Source organism: Hyperolius riggenbachi, chromosome 6 (assembly GCF_040937935.1).
Source record: "Hyperolius riggenbachi isolate aHypRig1 chromosome 6, aHypRig1.pri, whole genome shotgun sequence".
Classification (NCBI taxonomy): domain Eukaryota; kingdom Metazoa; phylum Chordata; class Amphibia; order Anura; family Hyperoliidae; genus Hyperolius; species Hyperolius riggenbachi.
Genome location: NC_090651.1, coordinates 167,136,479 through 167,150,640, shown reverse-complemented (window position 1 = coordinate 167,150,640; position 14,162 = coordinate 167,136,479). Strand labels below are relative to the sequence as shown.

General features: G+C 42.0%; 1 protein-coding gene across 2 annotated transcripts in view; it reads right to left on the bottom strand.

Annotated features, from left to right (window-relative positions):
• MYH9 (myosin heavy chain 9) overlaps window positions 1-14,162 on the bottom strand; it is a 191,028-nt gene that overhangs the window by 93,230 nt on the left and 83,636 nt on the right. For both annotated transcript variants that reach the window (XM_068240187.1, XM_068240186.1), the window contains exons 15-19: window positions 9,133-9,247; window positions 6,842-7,035; window positions 6,642-6,763; window positions 4,152-4,221; window positions 3,858-4,018 (exon numbers count right to left, since the gene is read on the bottom strand). In XM_068240187.1, the coding sequence (XP_068096288.1) occupies window positions 3,858-4,018; window positions 4,152-4,221; window positions 6,642-6,763; window positions 6,842-7,035; window positions 9,133-9,247 (662 nt within the window). The remainder of the gene's footprint in view (window positions 1-3,857; window positions 4,019-4,151; window positions 4,222-6,641; window positions 6,764-6,841; window positions 7,036-9,132; window positions 9,248-14,162) is intronic.

Here is a 14,162-nt window from a genome sequence, read left to right as displayed (position 1 = left end):
ACACAGTGGGATGGGAAATGCCTCCCTAAATAAATGATATGAAGTCTGCGCAGGCGCTCAACATAAATGATAAAAAGTCCACGGTCCCAGAACAGTCTGAATTCAAGCGGACCCAAACGATATAAGTACACAAATATGTATGGGTGGAAGGCTGCTTGTTACAGTAGCATGCTTCCTCAGCTCTCTCACACACGCAGAGAACACACAGCCAGTCCTGTGCTGAGGCTGCCTGTAGACTGGGAAGCTGAATTCACTGCCTATATTCCTCCAGCTTCACTCACTGCTATTCCCAGCCCTCTCTAATCACAGCGCAGCCTACTAGGGAACCCTCAGCCTGCCTTTGCTTTAGATTTTGTCTTCTCTCTCCAATACTCCTGCTGCTGTCTCTCTGCTTCTGGGCTCAGCTGTGCTTCTGGGCTCAGTGAGTGAAGCTGGAGGAATATAGGCAGTGAATTCAGCTTCCCAGTCTACAGGCAGCCTCAGCACAGGACTGGCTGTGTGTTCTCTGCGTGTGTGAGAGAGCTGAGGAAGCAAGCTACTGTAACAAGCAGCCTTCCACCCATCCACATGGATATGGGTTAGGATTGCACGCCTGAAGCTGGCCAGGTCTTTAAGGAATGTGCATCCCATCTGAATAGAAAATATCTAAACACAAGCGCACATTGCTGATCGAATTTGGGGGTCAGCATTGGAATCTGGTGAGCAGTTAACCATTGCATTGTCGGTGGTGGGAACACAAATTTGATCACCTGACACAGGGTGAATTATACAGTTACTTTTAATCCTGTGATCCACGGCAGTATTACGCTATGTCCGTATATTGTGTTTAAATCTACAGATGCCAATAGCAGTGGAAGATCATTGGAATATATGTACATGCTGTGTTTGCTGATTTGTCATTGAGTCAGCAAACTGATCTGGTGAGAGTACCTGGTGGATACATATTTGTGAACTTATGATATCGTTTGGGTCCGCTTGAATACAGACTGGTCTGGGACCGTGGACTTTTTATCATTTATGTGGAGCGCCTGCACAGACTTCATATCATATATGTATATATGTTGAGGCACCTACAACAGGGGTCCCCCAACCCGTAGTCTGCGGCCCACCACTGCCGGTCCATGGTCTTCAGCAGAGCGTCAGTAGGTGGTGCTGTTCTCTCATGACATCAGTTTTGCTTTCTCTGAACAGCTCCATGCTGAAAAACCTCGCCAACATGCTGCTCTACTGAACGAAAATAGAAGATCCCAGACCTGCAGAAGTAAGGCTGACTGGGGGCACATCTAGCTAGCTAACCTGTGAGGGGGATACAGAACACTGGGGGCACATCCAGCTACATAACCCGGGTGGGATACAGAACACTAGGGACACATCTAGCTAACCGGGGAGGGGGCTACATAACAGTGGGGGTAGATCTAGTTATCCAAACTCGGGAGGGGGTGGACGACATCTGTGCCTGTGTGAGGTGGTTTTACCGCCCATTGTTTTCTATACACCCGCACTATAGCCCTGTTACCTGCCTAATTTAATTTGCTGTCTATTTCAAACCTATCAAACATGAAAGAAAATTATAGTGCATTTCACTGTACGGTACAGTTTACACAAATGTATGCACACTTTTGGATTTTACAATTTTTCGCAATAGTGGTCCTTTAACCACTTCATACCAAGCATTGAAGTTAAAATGTATGCGCACGTGCTCCTGCAGAGCACCTGTGCATTTTTTGACGCAATAAACGTTCATATAAACGTCCCATGTTCACTAATGGTGCACAAAAAGGACGTTTACAAACTTCCAATTTGCATGAAGTGGTTACAGACTAACCAGCAAGCTCATGGTGAACCAGAACTCATTGGAGTGTGTAAGGGGCTACAATGGACCAAAAATCCCTCTAAAATGCTATGGAAAACAAAAGTATGCTTTCTTAAAACCGTATTTGCAATAATCCAGGTTGAAGTTAGCTCCGAGATTTCTCCCAGTGCACCACTGCTGAACTATGTAGTGGCTGGGGACTGTACTGGTTAAGGGCACCACCTTCGACATGAGACCAGGGTTCAAATCCTGGCTACAATCAGTACCTATTCAGTAAGGAGTTCAAGGCAAGACTGCCCAACACTGCAGGGTGGCCTCTTGATCGCATCCAAGTGGCTGCAGCTCGAGCGTTTTGAGTCTGACAAGAGTAAAGCGCTATACAAATGTTCGGATTATTAATGTTTGGATTATATGTAGATCACCAATAATTGTCAGTTAGCTAAGCACACCTCCGGGGGGACAACGATGGGTGATTTACACATTTCAGCAGTGATGCACTGGGAGAAATCTCGGAGCTAACTCCAACCTGAATTATTGCAAATACTCTGTTTTAAGAAAGCATACTTTTGCTTTCCATAAGGTTGTTAGAAAGATAAATAAATAAATCTTCCCATCTCCAGATGGCAGTCAAGATAAAATCCCTGGGTCAACTGCTGGGAATTACCTGGTAAAATTGAAGGACAACTGTAACGAGAGTGATATGGAGGCTGTCATAATTCATTTTAAACAATACCAGTTGCTTGGCTACCCTACTGATCCTCTGCTTCTAGTACTTTTAGCCATAGACCCTGAAAAAGCATGTGCAGATCAGGCGTTTGACATTGTCAGATCTGACAAGATTAGCCACGTGCTTGTTTCAGGTGTTATACAAACACTACTGCAGCCAAATAGACCAGCAGGACTGCCAGGTAACAGGTATTGCTTAAAGAAAACCTGTAATGAGAAAAACCTCCCTTGGGGGTGTTCACCTCGGGTGGGGGAAGGCTCCAGATCCTATTGAGGCTTCCCCACCGTTCTCGGTCCCACAGCGAAAATCCTCTCGGAACAGCGGGGATGTAAATATTTACCTCCCGGGCTCCAGCGCAGGCTCGGCTCTCCGTCTCGGAGATAGGCGGAAATAGTCGATCACAGTAGAGCAGACCCGACGGAGATCGGCTATTTTCGCCTATCTCTGTGCGAAGAGCAGCAACAGCGCCCCCGCTGGATCCAGAAAAGGTAAATAAATCAGCGCTCATCAGCCTTGTCGAGGGAGGATTCCGTGACACTCCGGGGGAGCCAGCGCTGGACTGCCTGCAGCTACAGCGGAGGGGGAAGCCTCATTGGGAGCATGAGGCTTCCCCCCCACCAAGGAGAGTACCCCCCAGGGGACTTTTTGTTACAGGGCCTCTTTTAAAGGAATTACATATGGTAGCCTCCATATTCCTCATTACAGTTGTCCTTTAAGGCTGTGGATGTCCAATGCAATGCATTTCCTAGAGATTAGTTATAAAAATGTAATTCTCCATGTCAGGAACAAAAAGGTTGTACTTTTGGATAGTATAGTACAGGGGTAAAAAAAAAAGTTTCCTTATCAAGACAGGAAGTGGGGAAATCTCTGCAAAATGAAAGAAATGAACAAAACATTTATCAAGGCAATCGTATTTCCAGATAGTTTACTGCCCAATAGGACTAGCAAATATCAAAACTACAAGACCCCATGGAGGTTCCAGGGCTGGAAACCTAAGGCCAATAAGAAAAAAAAAAATCCTAGAACTGTCTCAAAGCCTCATTCATATTAAGTGAATTAGAAACTTCTACAGAGGATCTTAGCAGGTCTGAAGTCGGTACAAAAACATTCAACTTCAACTCCGACTCCTCAGTTTATGAAACCAACTCCAGGTACCCAAAATTGCTCAGGCTCCCACTCCAACTCCACAGCCCTGAATGTCAGTGTATTAGACCTTGTCCAAAATCCATTTTTCAATATGAATTTAAGATTTATTTTTTTTAAATTAAAAAAAAAAAAAAGTATGCAATTTAGTAGCTGCAATAAAGTGCTGCTTACTTTCTGGCTAAGTAGCCTCTGCAGCAGGCCTGGAATGCAATTATTACATCTGTAATCTTTAGGTCTCGCTCTTCTTCAAGGTGAGCCAGGACACCTGCTCTGAAAAATACTTTGCTTTGACCAATGCGGTAAAGATTGGAATCCAGCTCCAAGGCTTTTATCTGTAAAGAGGCAAAGTATAATTTGAAAGTTGCAATGCCCTACAATAATTTTGTGCATTTAAGATGAAATCAAAATTTGAAGGCGGCTTTAGCATACAGCCTAAAGAATATTAAAGAAAGAATATACACTTACCATTAAAACACATGCTTGCTTTCCATCCATGAAACCTTTGGGGATAGAGTTTGGTGTAAGAATCTCATACCTTTAAAAATAAATGGAAAAAAAAAAAAAAAGTGTTAACATACCTTTTCTTCCAAGTTTCAGATTTTAAAACTACATCAGTATCACTTAAGATCTTCAGGCCTGGGACCCACTAGCAGCACTTTTCAAAGTGCTTGTGGTTTGTAAAACTTAAAATTCAATGGCTTTGTAAAAAAAAAAAAAAAAAAAAAAAAAAAAAAAAAAAACTTAATGTAATGCTATGGGTATTTTTTTTTTTTAAAGCACAACCCTCAAGTGGGATCACACACACGATTTGAAAAGCTAAGTACTTAGAAAAGCACTGCTAGTGGGTCCAAAATTTTATTTCAAGTCTGTTTTCAGATTTGTACATTTAAAATGTTGCCAGATATTTAAATCAGCAATTTAAATGGTGACAAACTAGTATCATGGTAAGTACTCATTACCCTGCAGGCACATCTTGCCTTTCAATTTTAACTTTCTGTAATCTTTAAAGGAAAAGAGGATCAAGAGGTATTTCAAGTACCCCCCCCCCCCCCCCCCCCCCAATATTTCAAATTAAGGTAACTTACCCAACCTACAACTGGGAGGTCAACACTTAAGTATCCCACACTGCTCCTCCTTGGACAAGCAAAAAATCATGTGTTGACATTGAGACCTCCATGGTCCAGCACTGGAGAGGGGTTGAAGGACAAGTAAGCCCACACCCTCCGCCTACAATGCTGTGCATCAAGCTATAGTGATAGTAATTACGAGGAAAATTCAGAGCCGATGCAAGATTATGCAAATCTATGCAGATTGAAAAAGGACCAAATTAAAATTTAGAGGTAATCGATTGGTCTATTTTCTAACGCCATAGAGAGGCATACAATATTTAAATAATTTTGCAATTATGTTGCATCTTGCATCCCATCAATCTATGTTCCCACTTTGCCATAGCCACAAATTCTCCATAAGAAAGCAATGGAGGCAAAAGTGGGCCTTTCCCCATTAAATAGACAGGGGCATAAGTGTCACACGCACATGTTCTACTCGAAGACTGTGTGGTTAATTTGCATATATTCAGCAGTGGTGCCTGGGAGACATCTCGAGCTCACTCCAACCTGAATTATCGCAAATTCTTTGTTTTAGGAAAGCAAACTTTTGTTTTTGCTACTTGAAGACAGGGTTGCTGCAATTGTCAAGATTACATCTAACAGGCCCCAAATTGCAGGCCAAAACAAGAGCCCACATAGCATTTAAAGTGACCCCAAGGTGAAAATAAACTGATGAGATAAACAATTGTATTTATCCTCTTGCTCCTAAAAATGACTTTGGACATCCCAGGATTTTATTTTATAAACATTTAGAAATTACATTGAATGTTTTGTTCTCTCTGCTCAGTTGCAGTTTATTAAGTGTCCCTAAATGAAAAAAACATGAACTATATTGACTTTTCTCGCTCCTTCTGCTCGGATAGATGTAGAAAAATGTATTCCGTCAGGAAAACTTATGGTTGTAATTTGCTTATCAGTGAGGTTTACTATATTCCCGACAAGGTACTGACAAGAGATAAGCTGCCATTTCCATCTTTTCAGGCAGCAAAATAAAAGTAAAACAGCCTGGTTATTAATATGTTTAATACTGTACATACACGTTTATCACATGTCACCTTGGGTACAAGTGTTAGGCATAAATAGGAGAGGGTTGGTGGGAGAGTTAGGCTATGTTCACAATGGGACGTTGCGGAGCTGCGTTATGAACTAACACAGCTTACCGCACTGCAATGATAAGCCTATGGGACGTTCATAGTACGTTAGCGTTTCGTTGTAACGTGCAGCATTATGGTAATGCAATGCTGCAGTGCGTTACCGGGTACAGGAAGCATGCTTTTCATAGCCTGTATGCTTTACTGTACCCACTGTATGTGACGTTTAAAGAAGCACTAATGTGCATTCCCCACTGAATAAGCCCTGAGGGTACAATCGGGGCTACTAGAATATCAATGTAGTTAACCATCTACTATCATATAGCAGAATATTGGTAAAATTACATATATTTTGCTATCAGCAATTCCTTGTGGCCTTTTTACCAGGCCCAATAATAGTTAACGGTAAGACTGTTCTATATACACAATTTCAATCATGATATTCCAACAGCTATATATGGCAGCCAAATTACCAACCACCATTTTTACAGTCTGCCAGAAACCCACATAGAATGTTCCAATGGGACAATTGCCAGGCATGGAGTGCTTTTCTCTTTTTCAAGAGAAGGGCTATCCTGATAAGATGGCCAGACAAACATGCACTTCAAATAGTTTTCTTCCCAGTCTACCTGTGCACTTGAAAAAAACCTTCCACAATTTCCTCAACAAGCAGATAAGGTTTTGATAAATCCAAACCATTCCATATTGGAACGATTGATGCTTGGAAATGGCTGTTCATCTCCAATAATACACACCTTTGCCTGAATTCCTGAAAGACTACTCTGTTGGGGAAGCCCTGCCTGCAGATACGAATGCCCTCCAACACACCATTGCAGCGCAATTGATCTAGCACCAAATGAGCATCCAGTTTACCGGCCTATAAAAAAAAGAATATACATAATTATTCCAAAATATATACAATCCAACTGCTTACGGCTAAAACAAAATAACATACCTTCTTTTCATGATTGGGAATAATGCAGCGCACAAAGTTAGGGTTTGTGTTTCTCAGTGTGGCCATAAGTTTAGAGAGTTGCTCCTTGTACAGCTGACCAACAGTACGGAACATGCCTTTTCTGGTCTTGAATGCACCGGGCGAGGCAACGTCACCAATGCCAGCAACTTGATCCAAGCCAACAATGCGATCCACTGCATTCGGGGGAGGCAAAAATAAAACTTAACAGCCAGCAACCACAAGGTATTCTCATATAGGAGCTTTTTTTCAATTAAAAAAAAAAAAAAACACAGTATTAGTATTTTTTTTTTATTAAATTGCAATGCAACACAAGGCTCACACAACAACTTGAAAAATGTGATGTTTGAAATGGTGCAAGAATGATAAGTGTCAATTCAAATCAGTAAAAATAAACAAAAAATATATATATATTGTTATAACCTAGGCCGTGGTGCAGTATCTACCATAACTGGTTAGGGCCAGCTGAAAGGGGAACTTCAGTCAATAGATTAAATACAGTATATGGACTTTTTCTTCAGGAAAAACCAGCCACAATATATATTTGTGTAAGATTGTGCATTCTCATCTGACAAATCAGTCACTAGAGTAAGCAGAGGCATCAAACATTGTGCGTTCTAATGATTTTGAAGAGAAGAATATTGTGTGCTGAATGCATCCAAGGCATACCAAACTGAATACCAAAGTGGTAGCATGAACATGTGGAGACACATGGTGGTCAATAAAACTAAGTTCACTTAAGAGCAGGGCTGAAGAGTCTGTACAAAAATCATCCGACTCAGACTACTCAGTTTATGAAACCACGGACTCAGGCTCCAGGTACCCAAAAATTGCACCAACTCCACACCCTGCTTGAGAGTTCAGCGGTTCTCCAAATAAAGTCATTCTATAGGAAGCCCAGCAAATGTTCCTTCTTAAGGACATGTAGCTCATTGACAGTGGGCCTATGCACCGATTTGAAAACCCAAGGGCCTGATGCACCAACTAGTGGCAAGATTGCCGTGGGCAGGAAGCACAGCAAAGCAATTTGTACCCTTACTAATATGCAGGGGCAGGGTTGGTTCAGCAGGCCTTAAATTACTAGTACAAAACCGAAGCATTTTTAGTTGTATGAAGTACACAAATGATAGAAAATTTACACAATTCAATAAAGGTTTAAGAAATACATGGTAAAGCATAGCAAATACATTGTGAATACAACTTTGGCAAGACTTCAAAGGGGCACTGAACGAGAAGCACACATTGCCTTACATCTGCAGTTTCCAAATCGGTTCTTAAACCAATATTAAGATTTTGTGGATTATCCAGTCAGTTTGATCTTGTACTGTTGGTAAGACAATTGCCGATCTGACCACAAAAAGTTAACAGAAAAATAAGAGTTGGTGGTACTTTAGAAAAGGTTTGAGAAACCCTGCAATTAGCAGATAAGTATTCCAGACTAGCAGTACTTAAGATTGACATACTAAAGGTGGCCTATACATCAGTGATCTGGCTGTACGATTGACCATTTGATTCCATCATAATATGGCGAGAGAATAGAGCGTGTTCCAGTATGTCTAATTGATGAAACGTTGCGAATAATGTTGAATCCACCAACTTCACCGAACAAGCCGAATGGAATATGTTGGTCGATTACACAGGAATCTGCTACTGTTCACATATTTGAGCGACTATTTTTGCTTTCAGAGCATGGAGGCACCACATCAATTAGTGAAGGTGAATCGCATAGGATATCATTTGTGGGACACTAGTCGATCTACTTACGATCAACCACAGTGAAGTTGATTGCCCAATAAAGTAGAGTGAAGCAAATCGCTATATGTATGGCTACCTTAAGTCCTGACACTTAAAATCTCAAAATGACTTTCAAGGCCATTATTTAAAAGCCAATGAACCAATGTGTGTTCTGGATCTAGTGGACCTTCATATCAGCATTTGTGCAGTGGCTGTACTTTTTTTGCATTTATTTGGGGACTAATATTTAAAGCTTTGTGAGCAGTCACAATGTTATACAAAACGGGTGAGTAGCCACACCATGCACCACAATACCTGCTCCTCTTAATCCCATGTAGATGTACAGACTTCATTTCCATAGATCTAATAGGAAGTAAATTAGGTTGCATGAAAAGATTTGGGCAGAAGCCAAAAGACTAAGACCACTGAACTGAGGAAAACAGGAAGAATTCATTGTTCAGTAGCTACAATAATTGCAAAAGAAAGGGAACATTCATGGTGCAAGAAGGTACTTGGGTCATGTTCCACAAACTACTTACCATCTTTCCAAAGTTCTGACACAAATTTGTCGGATGACTGATTAAGAAGTGTTGCAACATTATCGTTAAGTGGGTCCATATTTTTCATCAGCCACTCATCAGCCTTGTAGTCCACCTTAAAGGAAATATTGTATTTCACAATGTTCAAGATTAACTTTTTTTTTTTTTACATATGCAGCACATACAGCTTCGTGCAAACCACCACATTATTTCAACTGCCAGAAAGCACAAATTGATGTCGTACTTTAACCTATTTTGGTTGGTAGAAACTACGTCCAGGAACCATGCGCGCTCCAGCGGCCGATCGCGTGCGTGCACACGCGCTCCCGGCCCGCGGTTCGTTAGCCAGGCAATCCGTAATTCGGGCTATGATGCCCGATCACCGATTCCTCTCCCCCGCTGAAAAAGCGACAGCTTCTCTCGGAAGCTTCGCTTTTTCTGGCTGTTCCCTCCCCGATGCGTCACTCTAAGCGTGTTACGCTTAGAGTGACATCATGCAAACAAACTCATGGCCGCCATCTTGTGGTCAAAAAGTAAAACTACAACAAAAAGTAAAAAAAATTTAAATCAACACACAACATTAAAAAACTATGGTTTACATCCCACCCTTCCAAAAATACCCAAATAAATTGTTTACTATAGAAAAAAAAACCATTACAATAAAAAAAAAAATGTAAATATTTACCTAAGGGTCTAAACTTTTTAAATATCAATGTAAAGATGAAATATTTCTATTTTTTTTATTTTAAACTTGTAAATAGTGATAGATGCAAAACGGAAAAAATGCACCTTTATTTCCAAATAAAATATTGTCGCCATACATTGTGATAGGGACATAATTTTAATGGTGTAATAACCGGGACATATGGGCAAATACGTGAGTTAATTATGGAGGCATGTATTATTTTAAAACTATAATGGCTGAAAACAGAAATAATGAATTTTTTCCGTTTTTTCTTATTCTTCCTGTTAAAATGCATTTACAGTAAAGTGGCTCTTAGCAAAATGTACCACCCAAAGAAAGCCTAATTGGTGGCGGAAAAAACAAGATATAGATAAGTTCATTGTGATAACTAGTGATAAAGTTATAGGCTAATCAATGGGAGGTGAACATTGCTCAAGTGAAAACGACGGAACGCGAATGGGTTAAAGTGACTCCGAGCTCATAAAAAAAATGAAAGTTGTACTCACCTGGGGCTTTCTCCAGCCCAGTGCTGGTCGGGAGGTCCCACGACAGCGTCCTGGCTTTTCTCCTTCTCCCCGCTTCGGAATGGCTGACAGGCCGCAGCCCGGGCGACACTCGCCCGAGTGTCGGGCTGCTCCTTCCACGTATGACGCGGATTACGTCACACACCGGCCGCCTCGCGTCATCACGGCGGCCGGCGTGAAAGTACTGCGCATGCGCGATTAAAGCGCGCATGCGCCGTACTGCCACGCCGGCCGCCGTGATGACGCGAGGCGGCCGGCGTATGACGTCATACGCGGAAGGAGCAGCCCGACACTCGGGCGAGTGTCGCCCGGGCTGCGGCCTGTCAGCCATTCCGGAGCGGGGAGAAGAAGAGCCAGGACGCTGTCGTGGGACCTCCCGACCAGCACTGGGCTGGAGAAAGCCCCAGGTGAGTACAACTTTAATTTTTTTTATGAGCTCGGAGTCCCTTTAAGATCATGGATATATACTGTATGTTGGAATTTACATTAGTTGGCAAATTCAAGTGCAAAGCTAGTTATCCCCAAGTTCCTGCTAGTTATCCCTAAGTTCCTGCTAAAAGTACCATGCAGGACTGGGTGTAAAGGATTGAAGGCAAGAGAAGCTACCTTTCTAAACTCAATTTAATATTAACGATTAATGTTATGTCATGTTACAAGATAAAAGTTTAAGTGGTAGGTGAGCTTCAACTTGATATTTGCCACCACAAATAAAGTACACCTACAGATTAGTCTGGTAAAGGTCATTTTTAGTAAACATCTGCAAGACAGTGGGGATGCTTAAGTACCATATTTATTGGACTATAAGACACACTTTCTCCCCCAAAAGTGGGGAGAAAGTTACTGCGTCTTAGTCCGAATGTAACAATTTACCTGTCCGGGCGGGCACTGTATCAGCAGCAGAGTTATCCAGCAGTGTTTCATTGCAGCATAGCAGCAGCTGCAGCAATGATCTGCATGCCGGTGTCCATTATCCAGCTTGTACCTCCGAGCGGCGGCAGGACATGTGGCGGTTCACCACATGACCCCGGCACACGTGCAACGCAGGTCATCAGAAGGCATCAATAAGGAAGCAGTAGAGGTCTCTGGCGGACACTGAGAATATAGGGGCTGAAGAGGTCCCGCTGTGCCCGGTTTACACTGACGCGCGGCTCATGCGGGGACAGAAGAGGGCCATGCATTAGCGATCTTATTAGGACTTACTGCCATACCTCCGGGGTAGTTAACACGGATCACGCTGCTGCTGGAGCCACTTGGGGGACAACCCGGCAGATAACAGGCATTGCAGAGGATTGCAGCGCCTGCTGTTATGCCACCCAGGTGATCGCACTGCCGCCGCTTGGAGGGACAAGCTAGACAATGGACACCGGCATGCAGATCATTGCAGCAGCTGCAATGAAACACTGCTGGAGAACTGCTGCAGCCTCACCTCCCCACGAACCTCATGATGGGTGAGCCCTCTTAATTTTAATGGTTTATTGGTGTAGCTAGGTTGGAGGCAGGGGGAGGTGACAGGTGTTTGTGTAGTGAAGTGTAGTGTAGTGTAGTTGGGGGTGAGGCATCAGTTAATGTAGTTGGTGGGGGCAGAAGTGGTTAGTGTAGCTGGCCAGTATAACTTAGAAACATCTTAGGGGGAGGTTAATGGTCTATGGGAGACTCCTGGACCATGGATGTACCTAGATTTAGTATTTTTTCCTGGTTTTTGCCCACTAAACCTGGGTGCGTTTTATAGTCCGAAAACGGGAACAGGAGAGACAAGTATGAGCACTATCAGGATAAAAGGTGGGAAATATAGCAGAAGTAGTAGGACAGGTGTGGTATACAGTGGGGGTTGGGGGAGATTACAATAGATGTGGACAGAAGCTCGCACAGAAAACATTAGTAGGATTTCTAAGCAAGCTATATATACTAAATAAGACAGCTTGGAGGAGAATTGCAGAGACCTCTCCTTAAATTGGACCTGAACTCTTGCACAGTAAAGAAGGAAAACAGAAATGCACCCTGTATGTATTTAGAGTTTAGACGGTTTAACCACTTCGCATCCAGACCTTGTTTTCAACTTATTGACCAGAGCAGTTTTGACAGTTTAGCTATGTCCCTATTTAATTAGAAATAACGTTATCACTACTTATGACACAGAAATGAAATATATATTTTTTTTCCAAGACAAACTAGGCTTTCATTGTATGCCATTTTTTCCCCTCAAACAATTGTTTTCTATACATTTTAATGGGAAAACAAAGAAAAAAAAATAGAACATGTATTTCTCAGTTTTACCAATTCGTTTAAAAATAAAAAAAAGTGTTACTGTAGATAAAAAACCCAAATTTTGTTTGGCTATTCTTACTGCTTATCACAAAACTTAGATTATGTTCCTGTCACAATTTATGGTGAAGATATTTGATTCTGAAATCATGCTAGAGTGTATTTTTCACTATGAAATGAGAAAATACAAGTATTTAATAGTAAAAATCAATCTTATTAGCTCAGGAAACTTATATTCCCGTTCACCAATTAGTGCAGCATCAGATCGTGCCAGAAATGTGCACAGGAGCAAGCCCAATCCTGCATAGCACTGCTTCAATACAGGTCAGTAGATCTACTGACCTGTGGCTTAGATGAAGTCCCAGAGGACGTATGTCTACTGACCTGTGGATGAAGTGGTCAATTCCCCCTCATTTGTGTCTAATCTCCCCATGCATCACCTGACTGCCATGGCAGTTAAGGCAGGTAAGCCCATTTGAAAGTACAGAATGTTAATAGGTCTGCTTCCATGAAAGCAGGAAGTAGAAAGCAGATACCAGGATTTGTATCCGCTGTAACAAAAACATTTTTCTTTAAAGGTTATGCTGTTGCGAATCTTTTAGAGCTTCAGGGTTCAGGTCCGCTTTAACCCATGTTCGGATACTATGTACCTGATTGCATGAAACACGGCGTGCAGCACACGGCAATATTAACGGTACCAAAATGCCATCAGTGTACCGCACAATTACATGGTATGTGATAGTTACTATGGTAATTTTGAATTAAAGTGGATATCCAGCTCCTAAATTAAAATCTCACAGTCCTCATGTAAGGAAAAGTTATAATTGACTGTGCTGTCTTCTCCCCCAAAGCCATCCTCAAAGACCCCCAAATCACACAGCTTCTAGTGTGTGTTCCCCCAAAGAAAAAACACCAGCAGTTGGGTGATATTGGGATATTGGGTTTTTGAGGACAGATTCAGGGGAGAAGACTGTGCAATTATAAAAACTTTCCCTTACAGGAGGACTGGGTTTTTTTTTTTTTTTTTAAGAGGCTGAAAATCCACTTTAAAGTGAACCTCAGGACTAAAAATCTACTCAGCAGAACTGAAAAGGCTTGGTGTTTCTTTAAGAGTTTCACAGCATCAGAACTTTGTTTTTCATACCCAAGCATCATTTTAGCTGCATTTTTACCTAAGCTTCACCCATTAAAGAAAAAAAGCCCGGGCTTTTTTTTCCCTGATGCTGTGCAGAGCATGATGGGATTTCCTAGGTTATTCACGTTACCTAGCAACTGGGAGAGGTGCTCAGGATACAGGACAGTTGGAACTGTGTATCATGCTCCCTGTCACCTCCTTTCAACCAAAAAGATGGCTGCCATCATGAAATCAAACATTTGCCTTTTCTTTTAAAACAGGGTGGGTAAGAGATTAGATTACCTATCTATTTTAATTAACATAACTAATGTAACTTAATGACAGTATGTTTGTTCAGGCTGAAGTTCCTCTTTAAGCAAGAAATGCAACAGGTTACCATAGAAACATTACCCAGGTCGTGTTCATTGCACAGTCCTCTGCTAGC